Source organism: Cetorhinus maximus, chromosome 3 (assembly GCF_964194155.1).
Source record: "Cetorhinus maximus chromosome 3, sCetMax3.hap1.1, whole genome shotgun sequence".
Lineage (NCBI taxonomy): Eukaryota > Metazoa > Chordata > Chondrichthyes > Lamniformes > Cetorhinidae > Cetorhinus > Cetorhinus maximus.
Window position 1 is genome coordinate 39,339,828 of NC_135881.1, and position 16,881 is coordinate 39,356,708.

The window sequence follows — 16,881 nt, forward strand, 5'->3', positions numbered from 1 at the left end:
GGAGGTGGTCTAAATGGGTGACTCCAGGTGATTGCAGCAGCTTATAAATTCTTGAGGTTAATTGTGTGGTTATTGTAACTGCTTGAAAATTCTGGCCCCAAAAACACATGTTAGAAGATTGTTTTTCATCCATAACATCGTGTGTAACCTCTGCAATGTGAAGGACATATATTAGACACAAGACTGCTTGCGCATTGTGTTAATTCCAACATTTACTACTTAGGTTCCCTCAAATAAACCTCCCTCAATTTCACCCCATCTTCAGATATCCGCTCCAAAGATGGAAAATTTGATCTGTCTCAGTTTCTGACTTCTGCTTGGCTGGCGACTGTGCCAGTCCATCTTGTCGATGGTAGGTGCACTATGCTGGATAGGAAAAGCCCTCCAGCGCCCTCACTACGTTGGCAATTTTTGTTTTCTTCCATGTGATGGAAGTTGTCTGGCACCGTGAAGTATTCCTGTCTGGCCAAGCAGCAGAGAAATCCTCGCTCAGATGATAGCCATGTTCAATATATGTTGAAGTTGGAATTTGAACCTGGACCCTCCAAATTGGAGTGTAAAGTTCTGCTGTCAAGTTACCCTCAACATTATTTAAAAAAAATCAAATTTATTAAAAATATTAAGCTCTTATCGCTCTTGTCACTTACGTGTGTGGAGAGGCCCCTCCTTGTCACAAGATGACTTGATGTTCATGAATTTTACAGAATTCAGGCAAAACACCGTGAAATTCGGGAGCGGCAGGCCCGGGAACGAGACTATGCAGATCCACAAGATTTGAATAGAGCCTATGGATCTGATGATGACCCAACATATGCTGGCATGAGTTGGTACGAGTCATCTTTAGACAGCAGGCACAACCTGATTTTAAATGCTAGACCACAGAGTGCAAGAGAAGAAACACAATCAACAGAAGCGGTCTATGCTCAAGTGAATAAATCAAGGAATGGAAAAATTGCAACTGCGGAAAGGTAATCTGATGTATTTTACGCTTGCAATCTGCTCAGAAAGCATTTTCGCAGCATGTGCTTGCCTTCTGAAAGGCTCACCATCTACACAAAGTGCTATCAGAAGATTGGTCCAGAGTTTAAAACCCACCATATTGCATGGAATGTCTGAACTGGTTGCAAATTTCCATGGTCTTTTTTTCATTGCTTCACTAATATTTCTGCACATATTAAAGCTGCAGCATATTTAACAGTCCCATAATAGAGCAAGTTGGAAAACAACATCTTTAGCAATGTGTATCTCAACATCTAATCTTCAGCTTGTTGAATATTATGGTTTGGTGTTGCAGTTTTTTTTGTTTCCCATTTTATCTAATCCTCCCTCGTAAGGATTGGCTTATTCCTTTGATAGGATTCCAAGTGGCCCATGTGAAATATCTTTGTATAGGTATTGACAGTCAGTGTCACAAAATGATTTGGCTTTGGAGGAGGTTGGCACAGGGGGAGGAGGTGGTATATCAGCCAAAGTCTTTCAGCAGTTGTGCGGGGGTAACAAAATGCAGTTAGTTGCTTTTGCTGCATGTGCAAATATATTTTGATTACCTCACGACAGCATTGAACATCAGGGAGTCAGAAGCATATATTTAGCCTACATGGACTCAGTTGCAAACAGCCACTGAACACCAGGAGAGTGAGAGTACAAAACTCATTCCAGCAGGAAGAGATGGTTCTGTTTTACGTAGATTATACTACATAATATTGCGCAAGGGTAGGAGGAATTTTGTCTCTGCACTTGCCCATCTGAAGTGCTCAGATTTATTCATATTTAGATTATTTTCAAAATCCAAAGTACTATAGATGCCCTTAATCAAGTATGTGTTCACCCCTGCAAAATATCTTTGCTTATTTTTGGGGAATCTGGCATTTGATTACCTGGTTTCCACTGTGAAAAATTAATATTTGAATACTGGTTGGATAGCAATGATAGAATTCTTGAGTGGAATACAAAGTCATGCTCTGTCAAACTCCAGCCTGAATACCGTGTCCAATTCCGATCACTGGAAAACCAGTGAGATATTCAAGTACTGGAGTCAAAGTAGAGAAGAGCCACCAAACTGATCCCAAGACAATCACAAGAGTCAGAAGGGTTAATACAGAATGCTACTTAAGACTTAAACTGAGAGTAAGACAAGAGAACCTATTGGCTCAAAGTAGAAAAAAGATATATTTTGCATCAATATCAAGAAGTTGTTCACATAGAGCAATCAGCAATATGGAAAAGTATTGGAGAGAAATATCTCTAGAATTACTTAAGAAAGCATTAGATGCCACAAGTGGGATGTATAAAATGTCTCAGGATGGTTGAAATCAGGTGGGTCGAATGGCTTATCACCTGCATAAAAATCTTGTGATGTCTTAACCATAAAGAATGCAGATCTCACATGCTACAATACTACCTGAGCCCTGAACTCACTTCACTTACTGTTCTGTGTTCTGCATAATAGTATAATGTATGTTAATTATGAAAAAGCTTATTTAAAAGGAGGAGGCAAAAAACCCATCAGGCCTTTTATGTTTGACACCAACTTTTGGTGGTTATTGTTATGTGCACAAATAAACTCACCAATTATCCTCATTCACTCACTTTTCTGGAACCACTTCATACAATTCAGGGTCTCGGGAAGCTGGAGCCTATCCCGACAGGCAATGGTGCTGGGCGGGGTACACCCAGTACGTGACTCCAGTCCATCACAGGACACACACACTCACACGCGCGCACACACAGACGCACACACTGGGGGACAATTTACCGCAGCCAATCCACCTAACTAGCACGGCTTTGGACAATGGGAGGAAACCGGTGCACCCAACGTAAACCCATACAGACACGGGGAGAATGTGCAAACTGCACACCGACCAATCATACATTTACAGTAATTATATGTAATTTATTAATATTGTAATGGATGATCCAGGATTGTTTTATAATTGGGTACAGTTTCATATTACTCCCTAGAAATTATAGCCAACTTCACTTAAATTTGTGCTTGATTGTATATGGATGGTTTTATGACACCTTTTTTAATTGAAGTTTAAGCATCATAATTTGTTGATGTGATACATGGAATAAAAGGGACAGTAGCAACATGGATACAAAATTGGCTGAGTAATAGGAAACAGCGAGTAATGGTTAATGGATATTTTTCAGGCTGGAGGAAGGTTTGTAGTGGTCCCCAGGAGTCAGTATTGGGACCCTTGCTTTTCCTGATATATTAATGATCTAGATCTTGGTGTGCAGGGGACAATTTCAAAGTTTGCTGATAATAAGAAACTTGGAAGCATTGTAAACTGCGAGGAGGACAGTGTAGAGCTTCAAAAGGGCATAGACAAGTTGCTGGAGTGAGCAGATAGGATGAAGAGAAGTGTGAGGTGATTCATTTTGGTAGGAAGAACATGGAGAGACAATATTAAATAAGGGGTATAATTCTTGTGGGTGCAAGAGCAGAGGGACCTGTGTGTATTTGTGTATAGATCATTGAAGGTGGCAGGACAGGTGGAGAGAGCCCAGTACCCTGGGCTTTATTAGCAGGGGCATAGAGTACAAGAGCAAGGAGGTAATGCTGAGCTAAAAAAGACACTAGTTAGACCTCAGCTGGAGTATTGTGTACAGTTCTGGGTGCCGCGTTATAGGAATGATGTGACACATTGGAGAGAGTGCAGAAGAGCTTTACAAAAATTGTTCCAGGGATGAGAAACTTCAGTTATGAAGATAGATTGGAGAGGCTGGGACTGTTCTCCTTGGAGAGGAGAAGGCTAAGAGGAGATTTGATAGAGGTGTTCAAAACCATGAGGGGGCTGGTTAGAGTAGATAGGGAGAAACTGTACCCGCTCATAAAAGGATCGAAAACGAGAGGTCACAGATTTAAAGTGATTTGCAAAAGAAGCAATTGTGATGTTCGAGTCTGCAGTTCACTGCCTGGAAGCGTGATGGAGGCAGGTTCAATCAAGGCATTCAAGATGGCAGTAGATGACTATTTGAATAGAAACAACGTGCAGGGGTATGGGAAAAAGGCAAGAGAATGGCACTAAGTCACAATGTTCATTTAGAGAGCTGTAGACATGATGGGCCAAATGGCCGCCTCCTGCGCTGTAACAACTCTGTGATATATTGTACTCAGCAGAAATGAATTTTTTAATTTAGCAGTTACATTTTCTCTTTCCTCACCCTCTCTTGTATATGCATGTGTGTCTATGTATTTAGAAAATATATGAGGTGGTTCTACTGTTAGAGCAATTAGTTTGCAATGCTGATGACTCTTCCATTTTAGAAAAGGAAAACAATCTTTGAAGTGTTGTAGCTTTTGTCTGTGATTAGAGAGGAAGAATGCACAGGAGATGGTAACAAGGAAGTCCACTTCCTATCCAAGGTCATGAGGCAGGATGTAGGTGTGGACCCACCCAGGAATAGTGGGCTATAATTATTATTCATGTCAGCATTTTTGTAAGCAGGCTCAATCTTTGCTCTCTTTGCTGCAGTAAAGCTAATCACAAAACTGACATTTTTCTCATATGGGTCATTACTATTGTGGTGTTTTCAATATGTAACTCACATATTGTTACTCCATTGCTTTAGTACAAAGATCACAAGTGTAGCAAGATGATCTGACATGATATAGTGAATTTGATCTGAATGATGAGAAGCCTCTTCATGGATGTTGCCTCAGCCAATTGCTGTAAAACTGAGGCAAGTGTAAAACTAAAGTTCAAGAAAGTCCCTGATGTTTGGCTGCTCTGACTATATTATTAATGTCGATCATCAGCTAACAGGGAGACTTCACCAAATTTGCAGGAGCATAAGTATTGCTGTACTGCAATATCTGCTGTAACACGAACATGAGTTTACTGCTTATAGCCATGTATCGATGTGAAATGTCTTCAGAGTACCTTTTTTTTAACTGTCATAGCCATTTTGAACAGCAAGAGAATCAACTCACTTTCTTGAATGGCTGACACACGTTTTTCCCCTTGCTTTTCCTTCTAGCCTCCCAGTAATTAACTCACCAAATACAAGTCTATGTCAGATGAACTACTTTGTGACCTCTGTAACCTCTGCTTTCGAAATTGGATTAGCACTTAATTGAAGTGCTGCCATTGTATTTGAAAACAACAGTTTTTTAAATTAATGAAAAATGTACCAGAACTATAAATTGGAGGCATCAGAGGTGGCAGAAACAAAATAAATGAATTGAGGGGTCCAAGTATTTTGTTACTGAATTTGTGCAGCTGCCCAGATAATTGAAAGTTGTCTTTTCTTGTTCTAAATATTCCTATGTCACCAGTTTGCAATATTAGCCTATTAAAAATAAGTACTTCTTTATGTTTGTAGTGGAAGTGCCTGCATTCATCACCAATTAAGCTTTTAAACCTCATTTGACTCCTATTTCAAATTGTACAGACCTTTCTTGGGAAACGAAGCTACTGTTCCATATCTTCTTGTCTTGCTTAACATATTTTTTTCAATGTTTGCACCAAAAAAAGCTATTAAGTGACCCCAAACATTTGAGAAATAGTTGCCTGATTTTGAATTGCGTTGTTATTTTCCCAAATTTAAAAATTTAGATACATGTTCAAACCATTCAGAATGAACTGATATTGTGTGACATTTCCGTGCCTTGGGCCCGTGTTGCACAGTAGTATACCTCCAAAATGTGCCTTTGTAAACAGCACTAACAGTTGGATTAGTTCCAATGTCATTTTCCTTTCATGCCCCATCTGTTTTTTGGTAGAAGTCAGCTCTGATAAAGCCAGAGCTTTCTTTCCATTAAAAGGTCATTTCGAACCCTTCGCTTGAAAATGACATTTGTGATAATAGCTCAGTAGTGAAGTTCCATGGGGCTTTAAAAAGTGTTAAAAGTGCACAGCATTCCTGTGTCAGGCTTATTCTGTGTACATTATGTGTTTGGCTGGAGAACGGAATGCAAAGCATTTTAATTTAAAACTGTTGTGCAACAGGCACATTTTCTGGAAATGTGTGCTTTTTTTCCAGGCATGGCAAAGCAGTCTTAGACAGTTGAGGAAGACAAAGGGAATCTAAAGCATGTCACACTTAACTGTAGTAACTCGTGTAAAAAGAATTGGGCTGTGTTCTCCAGATGGGGTGTTTAATGTACCTCAGCCTATTCTATTGAACAAAGGGACATATAGCTTGGAAAACTCAGCAAATAATTATTTATGGTGAAATAATACGGTTTATTTTATGAAAGTATAATGCTTTTCAAACATAGTTTTTTTTTCAATTTTGTGTATAATTTAGTTGTAGGGGAGTGTTGAAGCTACCAGCATACTCTCTGGTTGCAAGGTGGAGAATTCAGGTAACTATGAACCCTTTCACAGCTTCTGGTATATACTCAAAATCATATTGCACTCTCAGTCACTGTTTGTTCTGTGGATAGACTTTGTAATGCTGTCTGTGTATCTACGCCATGCTGTGTAGTACACCTTCAAAAGCATTGCACAGGAGGAAACACAGGCAGATTTCCAGTACACTTAACTCATAACTTTTACTGAGGCAGGTATCACTGAAAACCTATTATAAATCCTGTTGGATGCCCATGTAGTGTGACACAACAATCCAAAGAACAAATGGAACTGACAAAATTGAGATATTGTTAGTCCATTATGATCCAAGGCTTTCAGAATCAAAGAAGGTTTTTCATTTTTCATCAATATGCATTTAACTTAATATTTTATCAAATTCAGTTAGCCTTCTTGCCACCTCCTGAGCCATAATTCATTATAAATGCACAAAATATTGACATTTGGTATTTTGCTTTCTTCAGATGTACTCATCTATTTCACTTGTTAACAGTCCCTAGCACTTGTAGGACAGTGCAGGCAAATCCTGATAATATGATTTGGACATAAGTTGATTCTAGAAATTGAACCTTTTTTTCATAATTGTTAATTTTCCTGTTGTTCACCTTGTCCTAGTCGATTACAGATCCTGATGTGATATTTTAGGCTAAATGGTGCAGCGAATTTCAGCTAAAGATTCTATCCTTGGGCATAGGAGACAAGCTCACAAATGGGTTTTCAAGGTTGAGGGCTCAGAGATGGCTGCTAGATTCGTATTTAAATTAGCAGTGTCGAAGAACAGACACAAATTCACACCAAATACAATGATGCGTCACAACAAAATCACATTGCTTTTTTGTCACACTGTTTGCAGTTCAGACATGTTCCACGTGACAGGCGCAACTGAGCCAGAAAAATAATGAAATTCACTGTCATGAGATCTTGGTGCTTTGGGCATATAGATTAGAATGTGGAGGTGGTTGCCCTGAACCCTGAAAGTAATGAGCATTGTTAATTGTTAAACGTGCACTCTTGCCTTAGAAGAAATGGACCTGGGAGATGCAGAATTGCTTTCTCGCATTGTAAATGAAAGCACGATCACCATCTGGTCTTAAGATGCGTATTCTGGAAAATGCATAGCCAAAGCTTTTATTGCACTGTAATGTACGTGGTTTCCCATTTCCCAAATTAAAGATTTATTTTGCCTGCTAGATGGGCACAAAAGTGCACATGCATCTGGCAGTGTTTGAGCTGGCCCTGGCTACAACATTAAATAGGAAATGACAGGCCTTTTAAGATGGTAATACTGTATTAAGCTGTAATGCAATATACAATAAAACAGTGTTTCCACAATGGGGCCAGTACAAATCGAGGAACAAAGCTTTTAATGACATCAGTGAAAGACCATTGTGCTTCTCTGTTTAAAAAAAAAATTGCATTAGTGATACAACCAGTGGTCTGCAATTATTGACAGACACTAATGGCGAAATGATACCATTGGCTCTCAGGCTTTTGAAAGGATTTTATATTCTGAACCTTTTCCCTCTTTGTGGCTGCTGGTGAAATATATAGTTGATATTTTTTCCTGATTCAGAAAATTAGATGAAGAGACAAAGCCTGCAGTGCGGAGAGGAGATAAGATGCATCAGGTAGTGGTTTAGTTGGTGCTAAAGTTTTTTTTTCCTCTTGAATTTGGCATCAAAATGCTCACCTGGCAAGGGTGAGATGCATAATGATTCCAATTTCAATCATGAATTGTGAAAATTAGCTTGGAAAAACCAATTATATTATAGAACCTGATTTATTTTTCTCTAAATTAAAATGGGGGAAAAGCAATGTATAAAGTGAAACCATGACCACATGATGGCCTTTAAGTAAAACAGCCAAACTTGTGTTGTATATAAAGTGTATTTTAAATAGGTTTGATGTGAAACTGAGATCTCCAGGTTTACAGACACTTTCTACAGTTATGGGACAATGGTGACTTCAAAAAATGCTTCTCTGATTTTTATTGTTTGTGCAAACATTTTAACATCTGCCACCACTTTTATCAGCAAAATTAGATGCTAAATATATTGATCTTTATGCTAAAATTTTCAAAAATTGTTGCTTAAAGTTTAGTTGGCATTACTGCTGTAGTTCTATGCCAATTTCCACTGCTTAATTGTACTGCTTGATTACTATGCATATAAAATTCATTGTTTAGTTTATATAACTTCTGTTCATTTTGATATAATTCCTATTAAACTTTCCTGGATAGGAAAATGAGGTAATGATTCATGCAGGAAATATAATGTGAAGCAGTAGCTGACTCTTTATACAAGTATTCCGACATTAAGAAAGTGTAACGTTTCAGTTGCTATGTGTTTGGAATATCGTAACGTCATCCAATCCTGCTGTTTTATTTGACATATAAACTGTTACAATCCCCATAGGGACCAATAGCTTTTTATTTAAAAAAGAAATTCGCACTTCCAGTTGTTGGCTGAAAGGATGACACAACAAGATTTCACTTTTAAGACTTTTGCTGTAACAAACAAACTAAAAAGCACCATTGACTAAACAATATTTCTGTAGGTAACTTATAGAATGTTCTCCTTTTATTTTTAACACAACCAAGAAACCCATTTCACAGGTATACTTTACGCTGTCCCTTAAATAGTCAATTGATTTTCCCAGACCAGTCCAAAGTGATTGTTAGCCCTTGAGGGCTTAATTCTGTTCCTTTTAACGCCTCTTTCACAGCAAGGCTTTTTCCTGGAGGTTCTCCCTCTAGCTCAAGCTAGGCAAATCTTCCAGCCTTGTTTTAAGGCCTCACAAATTTGGTCTTGTCAATCCAAGCCACATTCCTGCACAGTGAGGCATAGGGACTTTCGGCTTCTAGCTGCTCCCTCTCTCCAGGATCTCAGCAGACTGCCTATGCCTATGAGCTTTAGGGATATCTTAGTAACCCTTCCCATCTCAAAGTCCATTTCCATTGGCTATGTGAATCACATGGGCTTTGCATCCAGGTTCAAATGCTGTATAGCTATCTTGAGATCCCAACTCTTTTTTTCTATCTTAAAGTAAATGGACAGTTTAATTCGTAACTGCTTACAATCTGACTTTGGAGACTAACAGTCTAACCACTATAAAAACAGATGCTGCTGCTATTGTCTCCAAGTATGAGCACTTTACACCTTTCCAACAAAACAACCTGGGCCTCCCTTTAATCTTTAACAGCCAAATTTCCCATGCCTATTTTTAGGTTGACTTCAGAGCAGGTCACATGACCCCCCCCCCACCTCATGTTAAATTAACGTCACAGTCTCAAAGCATAACAGTTTTATAAAACTCACATTTATAACAACAGATATAGCTAATGACTGGTTTGTTCACACTGTCAAACTCCAGAGTGTTTTTATTTTCCTAGTTTTTACCATTCTTGCTCCACAGTCAATGACCCTTCTGGTCTCCAGTTGAGATACTCAGGCTTCCATGGGACATTCATCAGAACTTTCAGAAAAACTGGTCATTGTATATAAATGGCGGCTAATCTGACACTGCCATTTTGCATCAGCACTGAAGTTGAAAGTTGTGTCCATTGTTGAGCGATCTTCCTCACTGACATTGCGAAGGCTAAGTTGTTTCTACAGTTGTGATGAAAATAAGATACTTATAAAACTCACATTTATAACAAAAGATGTAGCTAATGACTGGTTTGTTCACTGTCAAACTCCAGAGTGTTTTTATTTTCCTAGTTTTTACCATTCTTGCTCCCCAGTCAATGACCCTTCTGTTATAAGATACAGCTGTAATTATGTAACTGTTGTACGGTATAACTGTCCCTTATGTGGTTGTTAAATTATTGTTTAATAGGCCTGATGATGTTTTGCCGTGTTTAATAATTGGAGAGAGACCCTATTAAGGCAGAGGATAGATCTGGTTGCGGAAAGAAATTACTAATTAGGGTTTTGGCTTTAATTCCCAGACATGTTCCCAAAACCTTGCCTAGATTTCAATGCTAGGGTAGAGATTCTGAAAGGTATGAGGAATTTGAGTTTTACCCATGAGAGTGCTTTAAGGTTGAGAGTTGGCATGTCTAGGGAAAAATCTTTTTTAAAAAAAGTCAAAAAATATATATGTGAGTGGGATAACATTTTTTTAAACAAAAGGACTCAGAACATGTTACAGCAGGATTATCTCCTCAGGTATTAAAATGAGACATAACACTCTGGGTAAAGGAGATGAAAGTATTTGATTTGTTTATTTTTAGCATGTTCTCAGAGTGTGACTTTAATTCCAAAAGGGACAACAAGACCACTCCCTGAAACAAATCATCCCTTGTTTGCTTGTCAACTGTACAGTTTTGTGAAAGATGATCCACAACTCTTGAATTTGCTGCCAGTTTCTTCACATAAGCAGCCCTGATCTGTTTGCAATGTCATGTAATGTGTTGAAAGATACTACAGGGTGGATTGACTGAGATCAGCTTTCCTTATCTAGCTTCAGCAGTTTTGATGGAAGAATAGAATGCAAATGCAATAAAGCATTAGACGTTTCAGATTATACACACATTTATATTCGGTTTCAAATCAGATTAGCCCATTGCAATAAACAGTCTCAAACTTTCAGGCATTTTGCTTTCACTGAGTGTCTTTGATTTTCCTCCAAATCCTAAATGGCAGCTCATCACCATCACATATTCATGTAGTTGTGATATCACATTAATAAACCTTGTTCCTATTCTCTGCTGTTTCCAGCCATTTCTTTCCTCCATATCCATTTTGTACAATTTCCATATTGAAAATGTGGGGATGTGGTCAGCCCAACTTGACTGGCTTGTTTTCAATCAACTGGAAACTGATAGAGGTTCAAATGTTCCCTCTTTTCCAATTCTCTGGATTATCAATGTCAGATTGTCTCCAAGTCTTCATTTATTTTCTTTTTCTATCTTCCCTGTCCATCTACCATTTAATATTAGAACACACCCCTCTGGCATTTCCTGATTGAAATCAATGAGAGCACAGACAGGATAATAAAACAGTTTATGGCCCACCCTTTGTGTTTCAACACTGAATGCAGTGACTATCTGTGATGAACTAGGTCACAAAACCACGTCTTTGTGGTGAGTATTTATTGATGGAACCATTTTGGTTGAAAAGAAGGCTATTTAATCTTTGCAAGTGTCATTACTGCGGTAGAACTTTCAGAGAAGGATTTTCAAGCTGTCACAATCAGGTTGTTAGATCAACCAATATTTCCATTTCTATAATAGAACAGCCCAAGAAAAACCTCAAATGAGTCTAATTAGTAAATTTATCAATTACTCTAATTACTAAATACATCCATTCACTTTCTAGAACAAGTTAGATGATCTATAAATAATTTATGTTTGTACATACTTAAGTTGCATAATGAGAAAACAGCATACTCCAATCAATGCAATACTGACCTCTTAACCCCCAATCGAAAAGCGAAATTAACCCATTTTCCTGCAAACCATGTCAAAAACAGCTCTTCTGTTTATACTGCATTTGAGGGGCATTCCTGAGATTCTTTACAATAAAAATGATCCAGAATCTTCCTTCGATGTTTAAAACGTAACCATTGAGTGAATAATTGACCACTGCCATCATCATGGTAGTCCTTGGTTGAATGAAAGCTTTCACCGTTCTTCTGAGAAAGGATGCTTAATAGATTGCTCAGTAGACTGTAGTACTGTATTCAAAAATAAGCTCATCAAAATGATGAGTGTTTTACATTGAACAATAGCGGCATCATGCATTATAAAAGAGCATGCAAACAGGTTGCTTTCACCCTTTTTTCCAAAATGTTCTTAACCAACAAATCCTTTAAACTGGTAAAGATTTAATTATCCGCGTGTACTGTTTGTGATATGCCAACAGCAATTAATAATTTAAAAATACTTTAATTAAACTTCCCAGATTACAAATACACCTCACTGGCTACATGGTGATTGCAGATATTTTTTTTCGTTTTGTCAGCTGTACCAATTACTTTTGAAGCAGTAGTTTTACATGGAGGCAGATGCCTGTGTACCTACATATGCAATGAGTTGAAGGATATGTGGTCTAACTAGAACAGAGCCTCTTTCAAATTGGTGCCTAATCCGCAGATTGAGCCATCTGGCACTATGTGGAAACAAAGGGCTACAGGAAACAAATTTGCTGTCAGTACTTAAGAGTTTAAAAACTTGTATTCTCAAAGATATAATGTCCTCAGTGAGACGTATTGGTTTTTCTCTCAGCTGTTGAGGTGGTACAACATGACCTCAACATCTGTCAGGTCATGTGGCTCCTTTTGCAAGTTGTTTTGAAACCCCAGTAACTAGTGTTTTGTTTAGCCATCAAAGATTCCTTTATTTATTGGGTAGGGTTTGCATTTAGATGATCAGTTAGTATAGAAATCACACAAGTCCTTTAGGTTCATGTACATGTTAAATTTGTTCAAGAACACTTTCGCCTATTCAGGTTTCTTAGCAAAGGCCTGTATTCTACATACATGTAATGTCACCTTCAAACAGCAGAGATGCCAAGGTCAAGACATTACCAACTGTGGAGTTTTTTAATCTTATGTTTGAAGTCTGCCCATCCTATAAATTCCTGTTCATAATGTATTTGTTGGCACTTAAGGATTGATTAAGTATGTGTTTCACATGAGTCCTTTGAGTTCTAAGGATGAGCAGTAAAAATATATTATCCTGGACTGTGCTCAGAATCAAAGGGTGAGGGGTTTAGTTCATGTAAATGCATTCAATTTTCAGGGCAGGAAGGAAAATAAAACTGTGGAAGTTGCCAGCAGTCAGGATTTATTTTCAAACACTTATCATCTCATCAATTCCCTGGTGCATTTATATTTGACTCAGGATGTTGTCTCTTTAAAGAACTTGATTAACTTTGCAATATGATCCTTGCAAACTTTTGAAGGAAAAGGTGGGAGAGGAGTAAGGTGCACCACAAAAGTCCACATTGCTAATAAGCTGTCGATGAATTCTGCTTCTCTTTCATTTGATAGTTTATAGTTCTGTCCTAAGCAGACATTTTATTCATTTTCAGGTTTTGAAATGCAACGGCTGCTTTTATTTTGAGAAAATTGAAATTCTGTTTCACTTTAACCCAATTACAGCAGACAGTAATTTCTGCTCATTCAAAATTGTTTCTATACCACAGAACCGTTGACATTCATAATACACAAGGAGGCCAATCAGCCCATTTTGTCTCTGCTGGCCTTTATGCTAGAGCTGTTCCAAACTAATCTCATTAGCCTGCTCTTCTTCCCCTCCCCACCCCAACAGCCCTCTGCCTTCACCTGCTTCACACATGTATCCGACTCTCTCCTTAAATCTGTAATTGCCTTTACCTCAACCCATGCCTTATGATAAAGTATTTCATGCTGCAAAAACTTTCATCATCATGAAATTTCTTGTAATCCGAAATTGATGATTACCAACTCGCCAATCAGAGGGAATAGTCTTTCTTCATTTTAAGAACCTCTCTTAAATTTTATCTTTCCAAGTAGAAATAGTTCTACTTCCAGTATTCTGCATGCTAGCCAATGTTTTGTACAAATTTATCATTGCTTTGGTTTTTAGTATAGGCTCTTATTTCTGAAACTCAAAATGTTGCTGGCCTCTCCTATTCCTTGATTTTCTTCCAAAACATTTTGGCTCAAACTAATCCACTAAATAACCATCTCTCACCAGTTTGCCTAATGCACTAATTATTTTGGCCAGGAAAAAACTTAAGTAAAAACAAAGGGTTACTTCTGGTCATGTACTTAAGGTTATTGCAGAATCTTGCACTAATGGCAAAGACTTGCATATTATACATGATGGGCAATTGAGTAAATCAAGTGACTGTTTTGAAACAGAAAGCTACTCACAACATAATCTATTGGCCAAAATTAGTAAATTTCCTGGATACTAGTATTTTATTTCTTAGCACCAAAATTGTTCGGTAACCAAAAATGTTTCTTGTGACTTGTTAAATAACCACGCAGAGTCTGGGAAAGCTAAATAAAGCAGTCATGTGCATTGATTACAGGGTTCACTATCCAGAAGCTTAATATCATGCCTAAAATTATCTCACGATTCATATACCTGACAAACAGCCTAAAGCCTTTTTACATTGTTAGAATCCAATTTACAATAATGGGAAAGTTTGTCCTGTTTCTGGAATTCCCTTCAATTTGTTGAACCTTTTTTCTCAGTTGGACGTACAATAAATATAGCATTGTTAGAATTAACTGCAACATAGACAACAGCACAGGTAGATAAGGTGGTTAAGAAGGCATATGGGATATTTGCCTTTATTAGCCAAGGCATAGGGTATAAGAGCAGGGAGATTATGTTGGAGCTGTATAAAATGCTAGTTAGGCCACAGCTGGTGTACTGTATGCAGTTCTGGTCGCCACACTATAGGAAGGATGTGATTGCACTGGAGAGGGTGCAGAGGAGATTTACCAGGATGTTGTCTGGGCTGGAGCTTTTCAGCTATGAAGAGAGACTGGATAGGCGAGGGTTGTTTTCCTTAGAGCAGAGAAGGCTGAGGGGGCACCTGATAGAGGTATACAGAATTATGAGGGGCATAGATAGGGTAGGTAGGAAGAAACTTTTCCTCTTACCAGAGGAATAAATAACTGGGGGCATAGATTTAAGGTAAGGGGCAGGAGACTTAGGGGGGATTTGAGGAAAGATTTTTTTCACCCAGAGGGTGATTGGAATCTGGAACACACTGCCTGAGGAGGTGATAGAGGCAGGAACCCTCACAACATTTCAGAAGTATTTAGATAAGCACTTGAAATGCCATAGCATACAGGACTATAGGCCAAGTGCTGAAAAATGGGATTAGAACAGATAGGTGCTTGTTGGCCAGCTTGGACACGATGGGCTGAAGGGCCTGTTTCTGTATTGTGTAACTCTATGACTAAAAGCCCAATTCCAAGTTGCCGAATAAATTATTGTTTCAGGCCTTGCATGTGATCAACCTTGTACACTTGCTTACATTGCTGCCATTTAGCAAACTTCTTAAAACAGCCAGCTTACTAGGTAAACATTGAAGGCCTGTGAGGATAATGTATCCCTCATGCTTTTGAAGAGCAAACGTTCTGGCCCGTTTCCTGCTGCAGAGGATTGACACTGCAATGGTGCTGTGAATTTGGCGCTCTCAAGATGAGATAGAATTAGATTAGGTGGCTTAGTGTTGACATGTATATTGATCTGAGTTCAGAGTGGTTTCCTGTTTCTGCCAGTGGTTAGATTGTTGTGTACAATAACAAAACGTTCTGGTTTATGTGAAATTTGGGACCTGGAGCATCAATTATATCACGGAGGCTGTGTCATGAGGAGATAGCGTTATACGGCTCTATATTCCTGCCGACCTTTTAGAACAGCTAACATAAAATTATGCGCTTTGCTGTACTTAGAAACCTGAGGTGCTGCATTTTCCAAATCGTAAGCAACTTTATTTCTGCAGTCAGTATTTTCATCTCTACCCACATTTTACTCTTGCTTATGGGTTTTGAGTGTGATCAAACAATAATGTATTCTGAAACAGCGATTGGAAAAGCCATGTTTCCCCTTTTCTCACCACCCCCTCAGTAATATAGCTCCCTGTCGCTGGTATTTAGGTTGGAGTAAAATTTTCCATGTTAAATAAGGCACTAGAAACATTTATTCAGATTCAGCAGTTGGTAGATGCCCTTGCACATGAGAACAATCCATAGCCAGGAAAAGCCTGGTAAAGAGTGAGAGATGAGGGGATGCTAAATACTGTTAAGAAGAAAGAGCAAGCTTGTATTTGTATAGTGCCTCACTAATTCTGCACAGCATCTCAATGTGCTTTACAACCAGTGAATTACTTTTGCCATGCACTCACTGTTATGTAGGCAAGCACCGTTGTGAAATGAAAAGCAAAAGGACAAAGAGCAGTCTAGAGTAAAAATATTTAACTGGAGAAGGACCAATTTCAGTGGGGTGAGAGCAGGTCTGGCCCAGGTAAATCAGAATCAAAGATTGGTAGGCAAAACTGTAACCGAACAAGGGACTGACTTTAAAGAGAATAAAAGCAAAATACTGCGGATGCTGGAAATCTGAAACAAAAACAAAAATAGCTGGAAAAACTCAGCAGGCCTGACAGCATCTGCGGAGAGGAAGACAGAGTTAACATTTTGAGTCGGTATGGACTCTTCATCAGAACTTTAAAGGGAAGATAGTTTGGGTACAGTTGAGGTACACAGGTAAAAAGGTAGGGCAAGCAAAGCCAGAGCTCCCTGGATGGTAAAAGAGATAGAGAGTAAGATGAGGCAGTATGCCAGATGTCGAGTTGAAAATACAAGTGAGAACCAGGCTGAATATAGGAAGTTCAGAGAGGGACTGAAATAAGAAATGAGAGAGGCAAAGCGGAATATGAAAAGAGACAGGCAACTAACATAAAATAAAATCCAGAAGTCTTCTATCAGCATTGAAATAGGAAAAGGTTAGTGAGAGGAGAGATGGAACCAATGAGGGACCGAGAAAGGGATCATGGAGGCTGAGGGCATGGCTGAGGTACTAAATGAGTATGTTGCTTCTGAGTTCACC

General features: G+C 38.5%; 1 protein-coding gene across 5 annotated transcripts in view; it reads left to right on the forward strand.

Annotated features, from left to right (window-relative positions):
* The window catches only part of pard3aa (par-3 family cell polarity regulator alpha, a), an 815,271-nt gene that overhangs the window by 735,790 nt on the left and 62,600 nt on the right, over nucleotides 1-16,881 (forward strand). For 4 of the 5 annotated variants that reach the window (XM_078537538.1, XM_078537545.1, XM_078537549.1 and 1 more), the window contains one exon: nucleotides 705-968. The exons of the other annotated variant lie outside the window; for it this stretch is intronic. In XM_078537538.1, the coding sequence (XP_078393664.1) occupies nucleotides 705-968 (264 nt within the window). The remainder of the gene's footprint in view (nucleotides 1-704; nucleotides 969-16,881) is intronic. 5 annotated transcript variants of the gene reach the window in all.